Source organism: Barbus barbus, assembly GCF_936440315.1.
Source record: "Barbus barbus genome assembly, chromosome: 5".
Lineage (NCBI taxonomy): Eukaryota > Metazoa > Chordata > Actinopteri > Cypriniformes > Cyprinidae > Barbus > Barbus barbus.
This window is the reverse complement of record NC_136733.1, coordinates 25208715-25228027: the sequence shown is the minus strand read 5'-3', so window position 1 is coordinate 25228027 and position 19313 is coordinate 25208715. Positions and strand designations below refer to the sequence as shown.

At 38.3% G+C, this 19313-nt stretch overlaps 1 protein-coding gene across 2 annotated transcripts in view; it reads left to right on the top strand.

Annotated features, from left to right (window-relative positions):
- The first annotated feature begins 208 nt into the window (after positions 1–208).
- LOC306869948 (AT-rich interactive domain-containing protein 3A) overlaps positions 209–19313 on the top strand; it is an 84495-nt gene continuing 65390 nt past the window's right edge. Inside the window, exons 1-3 of one of the 2 annotated variants that reach the window (XM_079416916.1) lie at positions 209–524; positions 1601–2227; positions 11341–11427. In XM_079416916.1, the coding sequence (XP_079273042.1) occupies positions 486–524; positions 1601–2227; positions 11341–11427 (753 nt within the window). In that variant the 5' untranslated portion in view covers positions 209–485. The remainder of the gene's footprint in view (positions 525–1600; positions 2228–11340; positions 11428–19313) is intronic. The other variant, XM_079416917.1, reaches the window with a different exon arrangement.

Sequence of the window (19313 nt, the reverse complement as noted above, 5' to 3'; positions counted from 1 at the left end):
AAAACCCTCTTAAACAGTTGAACAGCTCTTTCTACATTCTCTATACATTGAACTCTTAAAGGCGGAGCATTCCGTTTAAGTTAAAATGTATAGAATGTTCAAGCGTTCGATTAGTTTCAAATAAAGTATAAAGTGCTGCATTCGAAGAGAAGCGCGCGCAGGAAGCTGCTCAGCTGGATTTCTGTTGGCTGAGTGCAGACCCTGCCCTGATTGCCTTATATCCATGTGTATTGACGTGTTGAGAACAGATGGAGGCAGAGGGACTGATCTGATCTCTAGTCCTCAGAGGTCATTCTCGCTACAGTTACAGCCACTTGTTGCCAAATCGCTTGAGAGAGCGCGTCGCGAAGCCGTTTTCATAAAGAGCTTTTTCTTTGCTTTTATGACACACATCTAGATGTTAAGACGGGAATACAACTACTTCTGACTTTGTTTGGGGAAAAAGGTCACTTTTGAGCAAATTCTTCGCATTTGACGGGAGAAGCATGGTTGACAACACAAGCATAGCAACTAAATCTGCACTGGTAAGCACGCGCTTTTGCTCCTCTGGTAGAAGAGAGATATCTTTATACTTAGCTTGTCACTTTATTTTATATACTTTAGTTCAATATTTAGTGTACTCGGCAGATGTTTATAGATTAGCGCATGTTGTGTTGCGCTGCACGCGCTGCCCTTTTGCTAGCAACACAGCATACAATACGCATATTTTGTCATGTTTCTGTCGCTGAATAATTCTAATTCGAGGTCGTTTTTTTGTAACATCAGAAATGTGACATTGCGTACTTTTACAACTTTATTGATGCTGACCGTCAGATAGGCTATTTGATCCTGTCAGTTCATTTCCATTGGAAACCAGGATTCTTGCCAAACCCAATGCAAAAATCTTTTATCCCATGAAATGTGCTGCACTGATTTGATTGGTAATACCATTTGAACATTTTAATATAAGAAAAAAATTTACTTAAAAACTTAAATAGAACTTGTGGCATTAAACCGAAGTTGCATGCACTGATAAGTTCACTTTTTCCTACTACTTTAGCTTACTGATAAGAACAATTGAGTAAAAATAACAAATTAGCTTTGTCAAGTTCAGTGGATGAAAACTAAGTTATGACAATGATAAGATTTTTTGCAGTGTATCAGTTATACGTTTATAAGTAGCCTAAATAGACTGGCTACCTAATTATTCACAACACTTAGACATAGACTTACTTTTTACGGAATTTTGACATAGAAACTTCTTTCGACCTGTATATTCTGCTAAACTAGCTATACAATGTAAATGTAATTTTCGTAAGCAATCTGGCGGGGCACTTATTGAGCACCACGAATTGTAATTTGGCGCCACTAGCCTATTTTGCCATAGCTAAACATTAGTTATCTAAAGCAAAACCTACAGTTTTGTGATTATAGTTTTGATATGTAAAAGTAGCTACAATAAAGTCGTAGGCTACATAATGTTTTATGCTTTATTGTACCGTCTGGATAGCACATTTATGGTTACCTCCTCTAACGAACTTAATTAAGGGGGTCTGAGTCCACGAAATGCCCCGCAATTCTGCTTCCAGCTAAAATTTGTTCAACATTCTGTTGCCCACAGCAAGCCGCTTTCTCGTCGGCGAGCACTCTTCCTCTGCTGGTCAGCTCCTCCGGCGCTCACAGTCACTCGAGCGGCGGCAGCGGGATGAAGCTGGAGGCGGTCATGGAGAACCTGCAGCGACAGCAGGCGGCTCGACTCGCCCTGGAGGAGAAACTCCGCCAAGCCGAGAAGGACAAAGACATCAGGTCTATGGTGGAGTCGCAAATTCATCAGCAAGCTATCGCTTTCCGCCACTATCAAGCAGCGGTGAGGGGAGCGTTCGCTTCGGGAGCCCCGAACTCGAGCTCCGGCCACCCACACGAGCGCACAGCCGACTCCGACATCGATGATGAGGATGACGACCCAGACCTGGACCGCGGCATGGATGATGAAGACCGCGACTTGGAGGAAGATGACAGTATGAACGAGGCTGGAGGGGATGAAGAGTTGGAAGGTCCCCTAGCTCATTACCCACCGCGCCTGGCTGTTTATCCCGGTGCCGGGCAGTCTCCAAAAAGTACCCCGATGCATCTGTCCAGAGTCCAGCCAACCTATCCAGCTCCAAGTCAGGCTGAATCACCGAGTGGTTTGGCACCACAAGCACAATCGCAACACCACGAATGGACGTATGAGGAGCAGTTCAAACAGGTATGTTCATGAGTGAGATCTGTAGATAGATTGTAATGCACTCTCATAACCGTTGAATGTGCACTCTGGTGAACTCTATGTTGATTACTAATGTGTAAAGTTTGAAAGCATGAAGTGAGACTGCATTCAATTCTGTGTGAAACTACTTAGTTCTCATCATAATCAAAAAACTGAATTATTCAATGGAAACAACAGGCTTTTAGGCAGTGCTAAAACTTTAATGCTTAATCTTAAGGTAAACTATACTGTCCAGACACCTGCATCATGCATTGACATTATATATTAAGTTAGAATATATCAGGTTTAATCGCTGCTTCAACGTCTTGTTTCATCATTAGCACATAGACATGCAGTCTGCACTAAAAAAATCCCACTTGTAAGGTTAAGTTTAGTTGCTACTGTACATTTTATTTTAATCAAATATGCAACCTGCAGTAATCACACTTTTTCAGCTACTTTGAATTTAACTGTGATGCAAAAAATTGATTAACTGCTTAAATAATTGCTTAAAGTATTTAAATTGTCACCATTTCATAATTTAGGTCTAAGACATGCGTTTGCGTAGTGCATAAATACTTTTTTATTAAAGTCTTTGCTGTTGATGTGCACAAGTGCAAAATATTAGTCTGGTTAATTTGTTTTGACTGTTCCATTTAAAACTATTTTTGTATGGGTATGTTTTATTTATTCAAGGTGACTTGTACACCTGTACACTTGAAATTCAGGGTTATGTGTCAGAATTTTTCATATAGTTATGCTGCAGCAGTTTTGCTCCACTGTATTCTCAGGGGATATTTTAGAGTGATAAACTGAGAGTGAGGCTCTTAAGCAAACACAGATCTATACAGAATGAGCCTGGATGGACTTGTCATTCTTTATTTATGATAGATCATTCAGAGACCTGGCCAAATGAGACAAGCACATTAGCGGCTGCATTAGTGTAAGCACTGGGTTAACATAAGGGGTACAATTCAGTTTGAATGAGGACAGCTGTTTTGATTTAATGTCATGAAATAGAGAAATGATCTGATATAACTTCAACATTATTTTAATAGTGTGATGTATATGCTTACATAATATATATATCATTTGGTTTTCATTTTCAGAAGTTGTGTGTTATTCTTAGATTTATAAACTTTTGACAAGAAATACAAATTAGTATGTACTGTAGGCTACTTTTTTGATCGTATAAAAATACCACCAACCACAATGTTTGCTTAAAAAAACTGAGGATAGTGTTACACAACACAATTAATGTTGTTTTGCAGAAGTTAAGGGCATGCATTTTGTAATCACTGTTGAACTATTTGGACAAATCAAGTGAAATACAGAAACAATGAAAGGATGCCGATGGCATTTGGCAGACTGACTGGAGCCACTGTACTGCCTGTTTTCAACACTTTAAAAAGCTGTCTAAATGCTATAAATGCCTTCTTAAAATAAGGAAGGCTTTTTAGAGGAATGAAAAAATAGACTGATATTAAACTTATTTGTGACCAAATTCCTGGTGTCTGTATTTGTGAAAGTAATTAAAACACTAAATACAGACTCCTGTTTACATGCAAAGAAATGTATAAGTCAGCTCAAAGTGTTTTCATTATCTTTCATTTATGTTTCTGTGCAATATTGCTTAAACCCAAAAACCTAAATAACTCTCAATTATGAAAAACAAATGAAAGGTTTTATAATATTATAAATTAATTTCTCATTTAGTCAACCCTTAGCTGGATGTGTTTAAAATGTCTATTTGCACTGATATTAAAAATGAGTCATTCATCAAAGGAAAAGAGAATAGATAGGAGAGAGCCAGACAGAGCAGGATCGGAAGAGACAAAGTTAAACCGGTTGCCATATGGCCGTTTATTGTCAAAGAAACAGTGAGGGGAGAGGAAAAAAAGCAAGTAGTTGCATAGAGTTTTGGCAGGAATGCAGGAAACTAGACCTGGTGGCATTCCAACCTGGCTCCCTCCCAATAACGCTGGGATATCCCTCTCAGGCTGCGTATGGGTCGGCTCAAAGCCAAGCCATTACGAAATAGGAACAAACTGCATACTTTACTGCAGTCTAGTCAGACAAACATATTTGTTCAATTATTTGTTCATATTTGTGTGTCTGCAAAGACCAATATTGTTGTACACTTAAATATTTACTGGTGCTTTCACTTTTGTTTAGTGTTTGTTGGATGTGCATTGGAATACCAGAAGTTTTTTTTGCATTGCATTGTTTTTATTACTTTCTGTCGCAAAATTAGTAAATCAGTATAATTAAGTTATGTTTAATAACATAAGTAATATATATGACTTCATAATTGAAGTTTGGGGTTAATAAGATTTTTAAATGATTTGGGTCTCTCATGCTCACCAAGGTTGCATTTATATGATCAAAAATGCAGTAAAAACAGTAACATTGCGAAATTCAGTAATAACAATAATATTACAATTTAAAATAACAGTTTTCTATTTTAATGTATTTTGAAATGCCTTTATTCCTGTGATGGCAAAGCTGAATTGTCATTACTCCAGTCTTCAGTGTCACGTGATCCTTCATTTTAATATGCTGATTTGGTTCTGAAGAAACATTTCTTATTATAATCAATATTGAACACATTTGTGCTGGTTATTATTTTTGTCTTTTTTTCAGGTTTCTTTGATTAGATTAGATAATTTTTTTATTTTTACAAAAGTCTTTCCTGTCACTTTTGATCTATTCAGTGCATTGATAAATAAAAGCATTAATTAAACATTTTTACTGACCCCAAACTTTTGAATAATAGTTTATGTAATATCAAACAGACTTCAATTTAATTGGTTAATATGCTGGATCAGCACGCTCTATATCTCAAACTATTTAAAGCGCATATCAAATGTTCACTAAAATACAGAGTGTACTTTCTCCCCTCAGCAAATATCATCTTTAGATTGCTCAGTCTGACCTCCACTTTGGTTTCGGGGCATATGTTTGATGCCCCCTCTCTGCCATGTTTTGCAAACATAAAAAACTCACAGAATGGCTTTTTCCCATAACAAGGCTTTTACAGGGCTATTGGGGGCTGGGCTGGGTTGAACGGGGTGGAGGAAACCCGTCAGTGGTGTTTGGTTTCACTACATAAGCTTGTGGAAAAGGAGGTTTGTCCTTGCTTCTCCAGTCCACTTTAGTAAAATTAGTCTACTAATCTATTGTCTTTTGGCTCAGAGGGTATTAGCACTCTGTAAAGTTTGAATTCTGTTTGCTCTAAGCTCACAAGAGACAGTTTGGGTATTTAATCCTTTAGAAATAACAGTTAGAAACCTGTGTAAATTTATAATGATCTTTTATTTTTAAAATGCAGTTCTAAAGAGTTTAATGAGTATCAAGACAGCCAGTGATGACCTAATTCACTTAAAAACACTCACAATTAAGCAAAACATCTCTTGGAGAAAATAGGAAATGAGGCAATTGTGAAATCACTTAGAGGAAGACAAAGCCCCCCCCTCAGACAGGAAGGCAAAATAGTCTTTGTGATTAAACAAACGTTGTCTCTGGTCAGGGGTTTAAAGATACGCACCTCTTTGTTTTGCTGGACACTTTTGTGTAAAGGGGGGAAAAAAACTTGGTGGAAGTGAGAGACAGAGGCTATATGCGGCCAAAACAGCCCTAACCCATGAGCTGCGGTTAGTCTGTTGATATATTGAAATGGCCGGTCCTAAAGTATTCTCAAGTAACACACTTCAATTCAAGCCCATTGATACCTTCATAAAAATGCTTGGAGCCCCTTCTTTGAAATCAACACACACACACACACACACACACAGTAACTCCAGTGTCAACATGACATTCCTTGATTTTACAGGCCTGCTCCACCCCTACGGTATCTCCTTCTGTTTGATTGCACTGCTTTGCTCATATGTTTTGGGGTCCTGAGAGCCATTAAGTTCCCCAGCATGCAGTCTCAAGCTAAAACACATGCATGGAGCCAATTCTCCATATGGCTCAGAGGTTGTGATTTTTACCCAGCAGCACTATCGTTAGCCTTCTGTGTTATGAGCTAACCCAGGCCTTCCGACAGCTGTGGCAGGTTCATTTTGGACGTGTGCTGTCAGTGGAAATATTTAATAGAATTCCAGTCGTCTCAGTTTTAGATCGCCTTATAAATGAGAGGCTGCTTTAGCTGTGTCCAATTGGCGGCCTGTTATAAATCTACGTTGAACATGTCATCAGCAGGTGATCTGATAATCCTGCTCCGAACATTAACCATACTGAACATTCAGAACTGGTAACAGACCCACACCTCGAACTACGTCAATGTCTTACTTGCTGACTGTAATAACAAAAACAGTCAAACTCCTCGCTCATCACACAAACTCTAAATGTACAACTTTTTTTCTATAGTTTTAACAAGAGGCTGAAAAAATTGTCTATTTTTTTTAATAGGTTACACTTGTATTGGTATATTATTATAACTCCAACCTAATTATATAGTATTATTATAGCTACAACCTTTCTGTTGTAGCTTGCAAATGTCAAAGGGTAATGAACAGACTCAGCAAATACTAATATGACAACCCCTCCCGAGCAACACACTTCCAGTGCGTTTATAAGAAGTAACACCTTTTCGAAGCAAGAGTATACTCTTGTTTTGCTTGGTACTGTAATACAAACCATTACTCTGTTAGTAGTCTCTATAGCTTTTCAACACTTTGCCCTTAATCTGAAGAATGAGGTGTGATTTCAAGCGGTTGTAGACCACATGGCATCATTTAGACACACAATTTAGAGTGTATGTGCCCTGCGTGATTTCCTGTATGCTGGAGTTAAGTGATCAGAAGGCAGCAGTGGAATAACTAGTTGAGACCGTAAAATGTGTTTTGTGTACATTTTTATCAGTTCTAGACCAGGAACATACTGATAAGCACACCTAGCTTCATTAAGAGAAACATTCAATCACTCTTGTCTAAAACATGGGAATATCATTGCTCATTTATTAGTAGTGAGTATTGAATTGGTTGATTTTACAATACACTTTGTGATCATGGTTACCAGGCACAGTCATGATGTCCAGGATATAAACAAAATGTTGTGTTCACTTCAGCTAGATAGTCTATATACAGTACCTGAGCCAGTAGAAACATCAGATTGTACAGTGACTAACCTTTGACTTGCTTCTATATTGTGCAATAATTGTGCTTTTTTTTCTCATATTGAGTGCAGCAGTGTCATATATGATCATTAATGGTGCATGTGATATATTGTTTTAAGGTCATTTACTGCACACTCAGTGCAAGGTTCATCATACATTTTTCTTGGTACTTGAAGTAAAGCTATTAATGGACATAAAGAGCTGTTTTACCTTTTGTTCAAGAGTAATGGTCAGTAAAGGAATGCCTAATCTTTTACAGTGCGTTTATGCAAAGCTGAAACTAAAACACTTTTGATCATATTGCATCGTCTTTGCATTTTGGCTTTTGCTGCTACTTAAAGGGGTTTAATTTCTCCTTCTGTCGTTATCAGTAAGACACATATGCAGTGAGTGTTACATGGCAGCAGGCAGCAGCTGAGGTCTCATGTCATCAGTCTTGGCCCATATGGCCTCGCATGTCAGCGTTCATTAAGGTGACGAGTTGTAATGAAAGATAGAGAGGAATCAAGCATTGAGTGTCTTAGGCTTACGGTCAGAATCAGATACTCTCTTTACTGGATTAACTTGTGCTACACATCCCCCTTTCGTATAGATCTCCCCCCCCCCCCCCCCCACACACACACACACATTCTTTGTGTTTCTATGAATTTATTGTTGCTTGCTTGGGTGTGATGAACAAGTTTCTAGTGACAAGCAATTTGTCTGACCACATTGAGCACAAAACGGCTGTGTGATGTAATACAATCACACGTTTTAAAGTTAGGGATGTGCAAAACCATCTTAAAGTTGGGGATGTGGTTTGCTTAAAAAACTAATTGACTAACCTCTCTTAAGGAAACACTGTATAATTTGTCCATCTTCCCATACTTGTAAAGAGAAGCAGTTAAAAACCGGCTGCTGTCAACAAAAGAAAAGGGTTTTCTTTTGCATTTTTCTGCCAGAATAAAAGATTGATGGTTTAGAGTTTAAAAATGAAGAAATCAAGACTAATGTTGAACAAATTAACAGTAATATTTATGTTAGAATTAAGACTACATAAATATTAGTACTCTAAAGAAATGCTGGGTTAAATACAACCCAGTGCTGGATAAAATATGGACAAACCCAGCGATTGGGTTGTTTTGACCCAGTGGTTGGGTTACTACACAGAAGGTGGGGTTAAACATTTAACCCAGCCGTTCTGTCAAAACAACCCAATCGCTGGGTTTGTCCATATTTCACCCAGCACTGGGTTGTATTAAACTAGGGTTGGGTATTGTTTGAATTTTATCGATTCCGTTTCTTTTCGATTCCCAGTTTCGATTCCAGTGTGATTAAAAAATGATATCAAACATTTATCCTGTGTCTCTTTTTTGCAAACCATTTATTGGAGCTGAATACCATGAACAAAAATCAAAAGGGCACATGAAAACTGGACTCTTTAAGAGCTGTTTGTGTGCAAAATAGAACTGTATGATTCTGGATAAATTATATATTTTTTTTATTTCCCAGTGGAAGTTGTGGTTCTCTCATGATTCTGAAGAAAAAACATTGATCACATGTAATTTATGAATGAAAGATTCAATGACTCACTGAAGATGTACTTGGTTCATTACTGGATGAATCAGCGTTCTTGAATGAATCTTTAGTATGATTCAAAGACAAATACATTTTAACAGCCCCTTTTCGCAACCTACTGGCGTAACAATGTAATCGATAAATCTTCATTTGAAGTGCCAAATTACTTTCAAAAGGAGATTTACTCTATTTTAATCGATAACATACACATCAGAGTTATCTGAGCAATAAATATCTGATATCTGAACAATAAAGTTTTATCCCAGTACTTCTGTAATTTGAATGTTTGTAACACAGAAAAAATTATGCTGTGTGGTTGAAAAGACTGAAGCTGTTTCATTCATGACAGATGACAGCTGTTCTCTTCAGGTCAGCGGCAGCATGAACGCAGATTTAAATGTTCAAATCACACTGATGTCATCGTACGCTGCACGGGCGAATCATTGTAATTTAGGAATAGAATCACATTGGTGTTTGAATCGTGTTCACGATCTTTAATGATCTATTAAATTAAAGTGCTTTGTCATGTTGTTGGTGGCACCTCTCTTGCAGCATGTTTAGCTATCACATTATATATATATATATATATATTGTGGTGGGAGGAACCAACGGCAGACACAGTGGGAGTGGCGTCAAGCCTCGGAGAGGTTTTTATTAAACAATAAGGGATAAAATAAAGTGTCCAAAGGGGAAAAAGTGTCCAAATAAACGGGGAATCTGGTGTCCTCGTTGTGCCGCGGGGCTTGTGCAGGAAGGTAGTGTTCAGAAGGGATGGGTCCAGGGAAGGGGCGGAGTCCGGTGGCCGCACGCGCTCCCCTCTCGGGGCCGGGAGCGAGTGGCGGCGGCGTCTCGTGCGCGGCTCCTTCCATCTCCTTGGTTCCCGGCGCTTCTGGGGGATTCGGCGGCCCGGCATCCTGGCCCGTCAGCCGCCTAACGGGTGCGGCAGTCCTCCTCGACGCACCCTTCCTGGACCCACGAGGACACCAGCGTGCATGCACGGGGAAGAGACTGGTCTCCCGAGGAGAGGCGCGCTCGGCATTTAACGGCGGCGGTGATGAGGCTCTATTCACATCAGGTGCGCCTCATCACACGCCGCCAGCCCTGGCTGTTTCAGCGCCCCTCCTCTCTCACACACCCACTCCCGTCGGGAGCCTGGTGAAGGGCGGCGAATATGGGACGGGGTGGTGATGATGGACAGGGGGGAGCCAGCCGACTCGTCACAATATATATATATATATATATATATATATATATATATATATATATATATATATATATATATATATATATAAGCGCACAGGAATCGATAGGCGGAATCCAAATTTTAATTTGACAACAAGTATATTTGATTCCTGACCTTAAGTATTCGATTCTGGAATCGGAATCGATTTTTGATTCCCAACCCTATATTTAATCCAGCATTTTTTAGAGTACTAATATTTATGTAGTCTTAATTCTTACATAAATATTACTGTTAATTTGTTCCATATTAGTCTGCGTTGTATTTAACCCAGCATTTTTAGTACTTTTTTGTATTTTATAGTGATATTATGCAAAATTGTGCATCTCTGCAAACAAGCACAGAAAACCTGCATTTTCATGGGGAATCACCTTTTTTTAAATCAGAAAAATCACAATTCGATTTTCCCCAAATTGTGCAGCCCGCGCATATATCCAAAAATATACTGATCCCTTGTCGTAGTTTGTGAGGGCAAAGTTTACATGGAAAAGTTTTCTTTTATTCAACTGAACTTTTTTTTATTGTTGCTTTTTTTCTTCACAACTGATTAGATAGGAATGTCATTAAAAATGAACAATTACAATTGATAATTGCACACTCTAACTTAGTAGCTATGTTAAGCCAAATCTATTTATATAGCTAAGTCTGATTGACTTATCTTTGGGTTAGTTTTGTCTCTTTGTGTAAAAGTGTAACGCTAGTAGTAACACCCTTTTCCTCAGCAGTTGAATCATTTATAAGATGCAGGGTAATCTCAGCCTGACCCATTCAGTCTGATTCAGAGACGCACATGGGGCTAAAGATCACATGTAACATTAGTAAATTAGCTTGTTGCTTAATCCCACAGGAGATTTTTGGATAATGGAGCCCAGAGGGCTGGATTTTTGGGTTGAAATAAATGGATGTATGAAGTGAATAGAAATGGAGAAGAACGTAAAAGCAAAATGGGCGTGGAAAGAAAAAAGAAAGGCCTGTTGCCTGTGAATGCAAATATAAAATGTTTATGTATAATCCAACTCACTTGCTTGTTAGTACATCATCTGCTACTAAAGCCATTAACACCAGAATGTTTTGTGTTGTGATCTTTGTTTTGTTTAAACAAATGCCGTCTTTCTTTGCCGGCTTCATTAGCATGAGTCAAATGTAGTTCTTTGTACCTCTCAGCCCGTGATTTCAGTTGTGCCCTTGACATGTGTTCAGTCAGGCCAAGGCAGCGGGCCAGGGAGGAAGCTGAAAGATTCGAGTGTTGCTTTCGGTGGTGGTGGCTCTTCGTCTCTGATTCAGGAGGTCAGTAATCACCCCCACCCCCTATTCCTCATTTCTGCTCTCTTTCTGCTTCGTTCAAATTGCACTCACACCCCCTTTTACTGGCCCCAGGCCTCCCTGTAACAACCCCTTCACCCAAACAGTAGTGACAGTCTGGAGACCTTACGCCTGTCTTGATGATAGCCTTATAGACAAAGACTGTTTTTCTGCCAGATGAAGCGATAATGTGCAATCTTTGTCCAAACTCTTGTGAGTCATTTAAAAGGACAATTCACTCAAATAAAAAAGTGTTTGTTTGTTTGTTTCCATACAGTGAAAGTCAGTGGTGTGCTGTGGGGTTCTGAACCATTTAGGCTTTCATTGTGCAGACAAACAAAACACATTTTTCAAGATATCTTAAGAAATGAAGATGATGACGATTTGGGTGAACTAACCCTTTAAATTTCTTAAATCAGCTAAACTGCTAACTAGTGTAGCACTGTATGAAATAACAAAATGAAAAATAATATTCACTTGTCAATGTTTTGTTTAGTCCATGGGTTAGTTTAGAGGTAGATTTAAAACACTTGCATGAACGCAAACATTTTCTTTAAACCATGTGAAAACATTTAACGTAAACTGATTCCTTTATTTCAGTGAAGAAGTAATTCAGCTGCTAAACATCAACAAGCCACTTGTGAGACAAAGTAATGTCTGTCCTAACTCCATAGTTTGATACTATCAGGGTCCAATTTAATCCAGTGCTGAATTCATGAATAAGTGCTGCTCAACTGACTGGCCAGTGCCCTACATAGTTCACAACCCACATGCAGCATAGAAGGCCTGCTTTGTTTTTAATGGCCAGCAATGAATTCAAGGGTCAATTAGAGCCTGAATTCCACAGGCATGTGATACAACATTCCCCACCTTCATGAAAGAAACCTCAATTACAGCGGACACTTTAATGCAGAAGACAGCTCTGTTTTAAAGCCGTTGATCATTTCACTCATTTAAGAAGAGCAATTTCAGTACTATTGCCATGGATGTCATTGACTTCCAACTGACTTCCACACCTCCATGCTAAAAGATTTGCAGGTCACTAAAAGAGACCTCTGCTAGAGAAACAGGGAACAATTAGTAGTTGAAACCGCATCAGACGCCTCTGGATCCCAGGGATTGTTGATTTTACAGATTTTACCCTGCACCCAATTCCTTTCCTGCTGCTGTAAAGATGATTTATCAGGTCTGAAGGGAACTATGAAATATTTGAAATGAAAACAAGCTTGTGTTGCGTTTTGCTCTGAGGGTTGTGTTTTTTCCGTCTGGTTCAGTTGTTAAAGAAGGCCGTAACCTAAAATATTTACACTCTAAAATAAAAAGCAACAGCAACACTGAAAATAAAAATGTGAAATGTGGTTTGTGAAGAAACAGAGCAGCAGGGGGTATTTTTAAATTCATCTTAAATGTCTGTAGTTGTGATGTTTTACTTTATTCCTCCAGTACATATCCTCAGAAGCAGGAAGGTTTGATTTCCTCCAGTTTGCCGGTCATAGTAAATGCATTGTTTCACGTGCCGTTTAAAAAAGAAAAACATCTGTAAGGGGTTTATATTATGTTTTCATAATAAATTCACCAGAAATAAGTTTAGGCTGTTTCTAAGAAATGTTAGTTCTGATTTTTCATCATTTTTGATGAGGTTTAAGAATTTCAATAAATTATATTTTTAGGTGTTTTTGAGAGGCACTGGATATTTTAGTGTAATCTATTTTTAAAGAACATATCATTATCACTGAATGCAGGTTTTCAGCGATTTATTCAATAAATAAGATTTAAAAAATATTTATTTATAAACAGTGAGATGCATTTCGAGATGGTCCTCACTGCAGAACACAAGATCCAGTGGGCGTGGTTGGATCTAGAGCCAACTCCTCCCACCTTACATATAACTGCACCTACCCGTCTCCACCCCCTGATCCCTAAACCTACCAATCTCCACCCCCTAGATGTGGATCCAACCCCGCCCCCTGGATCTTTGTTCTGCAGTGAGGAGCTACTGTGCACTTCTCCCCCTATAAATATCATCATAGAAAACACGTCCGTGTTTAAGAAATGTCGATATTTTCTGCTGTATAGCATCACAGAAGTTACTCCAGCAGGAAATCAAGGAACAGCAATGGATTCTAAGGAAATAATATTTTTTGCAGCATTTTATATGAATTATGGTAACAACAGACCGTGTTGAACCAATCAAATGCCAACTGTCAGCAGAGCAAAAAGAAAATGGACTCTGACCTTCAGTGCACAATAAAGTAAAGAGCAGAGGCTGCTTTTTGTCCTCACCATTTGTGGAAGATTTCAATATTGTGTAAGAGTTCTGGGATCCTCTGATAGCGTCTATTGAATGTTTGTATGCCTCTGTTTACCAATCACATTTCTTTTTGTATTTCACTTCAAATTCAGTTCCATTCATTAGTGGTAAATAACAGCACTTCCACAGAGGAAGGGACTGCTTGAAATGGACTTCCGTAGATATGGAATTGCTATTTTTCAATGTTTCTGCATTCAAAACGTGCAGAATTAATAAAAAATATATTAGGGATGTATTTTTTCTTCTTTTCCCTCAAATTTCTTAGCTTATACTCTTTGTCTCCATCTGTTTCACAGGTGAGAATTATTTTCTTAAAATAGCTGGGCACTTCAGCTATAGTGTCTGGTTTATATGTAGGTGAACACAATTAATAGAGCTAAAAGTCATATCCGTGTAATACTCTAGATCCTTTCTTGTCCCTTCTTCCCTCAAAGGGGTACAGGGAAGCAATCAGTAAATTCTGATTGAAATCCTCACTAAATCAATACAAACCAGATATATCCCGTAATGCCATAGATCCACAGCTGACCTAGAGCGTTGTACATCTTCAGTCCAGTTCGCCCTGCCAATCTTTAACCAAATGGCACATTAAATTGGGTGACAGAGCAAGAACTGATCACTTAAAATAGTATATGTCAACAGTCTGTTTATCCAATGAACAAAAAGCAGCAAAAGATAATCTAAGATGATTATTGATGAAGTTGTTGGGGTCGAAATATGTCCAATCATGATTGACCGCACTGTTAAAAAGTAGCCAATGTTATCAACAGAGAACATTATCCACTTCTCCTAGGATGAGGCCTAATGAAGTTAAATATAATTTTGACAAGGTAATGGATTTGTTTTCCTTCCTTGATTCCATTCTCTCCCCCTCAGCGCTCATGATAAACTGTAGAGAAGAACTGAGAGGGAAACGGATTATTCAAGGCTGCTCGCAAGGGGGATGAAAGATCAATAACAAACCTTTTTGAGAAAAAAGAGAAACATCCAGTGAAGGCCTCTACAATTTGGGTTCAAGTTAGTGCTTAGGTGTAGGAACTAAATTCTTAGCGTCAGAGAAACCGTAAGGCTTGGCACTGGATCTGGCCTCTCCTCAGGGGGTGATCGGTGACCAATAAAAATTTACAGCACATAGCTGAGAGGAAGTAGCTTGTACAGTGACTGAGCTACACAATTACGTGGTGAGGTACGCTACCGTTCAATTTTTAAAGCTCTTGGCGAAAAAAGTCTCTTATGCTCTCAAAGGCTGATGAAATATACAGTAAAATCGATATTATTGTGGAATATGATTACAAATTAAATAACCTTTCTGTTTTAATAAACTTTAAAATGTAATTTATTCCTGTTATCTTAAAGTTAAAGAATTTTCAACAGGATTATTCCAGAAATCATAATATGCTGATTTGGTGCTCAAGATACATTTCATATTATTATCAATTTTGAAAACTGCTTCACATTTTTGTGGAGACAGTAACAAGTTTTTCTAGGATTCTTTGGTGATTAGAAAGTTCAAAAGAACAACGTTTATTTGAAATAGAGTTATTTTTAATATTACAAGTCACTGTAATTTTTGATCAATTTAATGCACAATCAAAGGACAGCAGTGTGTATTTTGTCACACTTTTAATTTCAGTAAACTATATTGTTGAGCCATGTTTCATTATTAATGTTTAGGTCAGAACAGTAACACACACTCCCAAATCAAGAAAATAATATGTTACTGTCACTTTAAGATGGCTCCCAGAGAAACATGATCCTCTCTAATCAGCATTGGCCTCTGTGAAATCTAACATGGGCTTGCTGACTCTTCGTTTCTGTTTAGCATAAGCAGAATCTGATGACCTTTGACCTATTTGTAGACCTCACCCCCTCACATCGCCATAAAACTAGACTTGCTGCGCATAGATTCCTCACTTGGTCATTGATCAGTAAGGAGATCAAAGGGTTAGTGAAACGATCAGTCGTGGCACACACTATCCCATGAAACGATCGGTGGAACAGTCCTTATACGCTAGTGTGGCATTTGACAATGAAAATATATCCAGTATATGAGATTGAATAAGGCAACATGCATTCCTTAGGAAGGTGTGATGTCTGTTGTTGGCATGTTGTGTGTGTGGATGTGTGTATATATAGTGCTCACCTTTCACCTCTCATCACTCACTGCTCAACTGTGTCTCCATGTAGCTTCAGTGTGTGTTTCTGACTAGCTCATGTTTGTTCCACCTCTTTGTCAAATGCAGGAGAAATGTGCCGTATTCTTTAGAGCTGACCACGACTCGTATTCCCTCTCTTCAATAATTCAGAGCTAGTGTCGTAAAGCTGTTACTTAAAGGCCTCTTCCGTCAGTGTCATTTTGTTGGCTTATATGTTGTGTTCCTGCTGTGTATCATCTGCTTAGACAAAAGGTTTATGATCAACAGTAAATTTGACAGGCCAATGCTGTTCAGCAGATCATTTCCAGATGGTCTTTACAAGGAGAAGTGAACGTGACAAGGATTTTAAAGATATATTTATTCAAGATTATAACTAGTAATTGCATTGCTTACATTGCAGCTACTGTGTAGTTCTAAAAACTACTACTATTTCTACACTATTGTTCGAAAATTTGAGGCCAGTAGATTTTTCTAAAGGAATTAATACTTTTATTCTGCAAGGATACATTAAATTAAAAAAAATAATAATTGTAATAAAATCAAATTCTTCTTTAAAGCTGCAGTCCGTAACACTTTTGCATTCCAAATTTACGCATTTAATAATCATGTACACCATGAATCCATTTTCCAAACCGTGTTTTTGGCTTGTCCTGAATCACTGGTACACCTATAATAAGTGTTTATATTCAGACTGGTTCGGGTAGGTACCGCTGTGGAGTAGCCCGGTACCTGCGTGATTCGTCATAGACATAAACGGAGAGAAGTAGCTCCGGCTACAATGTTATTCCGCAACACACACGCAGTTCTGTTTATTAACCGCTAGAGCGCCAAAAGTTAGACTGCAGCTTTAAATGCAGCCTTAGTGAGCATAAGAGACTTTTTTTCAAAAACATAAAAAATCTTACTGACCACAAACTTTCGAACTGTAGTGTATAAACAATCAAACAGAATTTTATACAATTACTTGAAATTATATTAAAAAACCAATAGTGGTGTATAACAGAACAGCAATGATGGGTGGTAGAAGCATTTTTAAACAAGAGTTACGGTTAATTACACTTCTCTTTTTTTACCTAAATAAGCCTGAATAAGATATGCTAAAAAAGTTGTGATATTGGTTTTAACACTAAATATTTCAGTTTAGCCTGTGGCATCTTGATTCCACTGATATCAGCATATTTACAATAAGAGGAATTGGGTGTTATGGGTGTTCAGATCTATTAGATGAACAGCACAGATAATATATAACAGTTATACTGGGAAGAAATAAACAAGAATACATTGTGCATAGTGTTTTTAGAGCATTTTTGACTTCTACATTATTCATAAATTATTATGTTACAGTATGTCATTGCTCATACATTATCTCATAACTTCTAGTAATTTAGCAGCCACTGGAATTAAAAGCATCTTGTGATTTTGTTTTTGATTTGAGTTTGATCTTGTCACTGTAGTGCTATAAACATAATAACCAGCTATGTTTTTATATGTCTATACATCGGCTGAAAATGTATTTTGGGGGTGAGACCTCTCAATTGAATTGTCTAAATTTAAATGTTCAGGAGGTAATACTTGAGTTATGTTTGAAGGTATAATTTGTGGTGATATCTTCACCATCTGCTTTTTGCAATGCTAGTCTGACCCCCTCCTCTGGCAGGAAATGGCATCCCCCACTGATGATGTGGCACTTTGAGTCATAAATTTAATAGCCTGACCCCCTTCTTGTTTCCCCACTCCTGCTCCTCCATCCTTTCCTAGTTCCCTTCCTGTCTCTCCTTCTCTCTCAGGACTGACCTTATTCCTTTAATTATTTATCCATCTTACTTGCATGGCAAGAATTTGTTACAAAAGACCCCAGTGGATGTTGATTTAATCCCCGCCCCCTCAGCCGTACGCTGTGGTGTGGCAGTGCAATGCACCCTTTGTGATCCTGACAGGTGAAGAGAATTGATGAGATGAAGCCAGCGATTTCCTGCCATTTAAAGACTAGCTCCATATGTCCGTTGATTTATGGCGTGCTTCGTGATCATCTGTTATACAAATTAGGTTATTATAATGAAGTTAAACTATTGCAAAGCAGGTTAAGTACAGATTTGGAAACTAGATAGCAATTAGATGAGTTGCGTGCCTTTCTAATATAGCTGATGGAATACACCCTCACCCTCATGTCGTTCCAAACCTGTCTGACTTCTGCCTTCTGTGGAAAACAAAAGAATGTATTTTGAAAAATGTCTCTGTTTTTTTTGTTTTTTTTTTCATACACTGATGATCTTACTTTGTGTACCATAGAAGAAAAAAAGTCATACAGGTTTGGGATGAGATGACAGATTTTTCATATTTGGGTGAAATAACCTTTAAAAATAAAAGAATCAGAATCACTTCTCTCTGTCATGTTAAAAGCAGATCTCGTGCCAGCACAGTATATACTCAAGAATTTGCATTGATACACAGCCCAGCCTGTATGCTTTAAGTTAAAATTACTGGTTAACACATTTTTGGGATTTTGTAGAATGCAAAATGAGTCGTCGTCAATTTTAGACATGCTATAGACAGTCATGTGTCTCGTCATCTTTTACTCTACTAGCAACGTTGCTGTTAACGTCAGCACTATTTTTTGAATTGCAGTCACACATTTCGCCAACTTATAAAGTTTGCTAAACCAAACAAGACATGTACGAGGGATATACGCTGTAGCCTACGTGAAAAATGTGTCTGTTGCAGCTGACAATACAAACAATAAGCCTTGCTTGAACAGAAATAAAACTCCAAATCCTTTAAACCAAACAAACAGGTTATTAGAAGGTTGAGATAGCTTGTAGTGTAGGACAGGCTCAGATTTGTTACCTCTCTGCGTAGTATCTACATGTCATGCTAATGCTGCTAATGTCCAGAAACGTAAAAGATCCGTCTGGTTTCTGGTGGATTGGTTGTTTGGTATTTGGATAATGTAATGTAGTCTGCTTTAGCATTTGGTTAATAAAGACGGCTCTGTGTGGTATGGTAGCCATCTTGAGCCTGGCTGTCAAAGACCATAAAAGGTTAGCTCACACAGGAGCTGCACTGTTGATATGACGGAGCCCCTTGCCTTCAGTGCACACAAGCTGTGGGAAACACCAGCCCCTCCTGACAAACTCATACATACACAAAACACACACACTTTCTCCCAGAACTACACACACACCAGATCTTATAGCACAGAGCAGTCAACATGAGCTTATCCATCACAGATCTATTCAGGGCTCCAGCTCCCTCTTTGTTCGGTAGTGTTGGCTGCAACCCAACTTTACTCTGGGTGAAAGTGATATGAACTTACTGCTGTGGTCTCTGGTAATAAATTCTATCGATGCAGGGATGCTACTGCTCACTGGTGCTTGTAAACGGCCGCCAGTATCACTGTCCAAGTA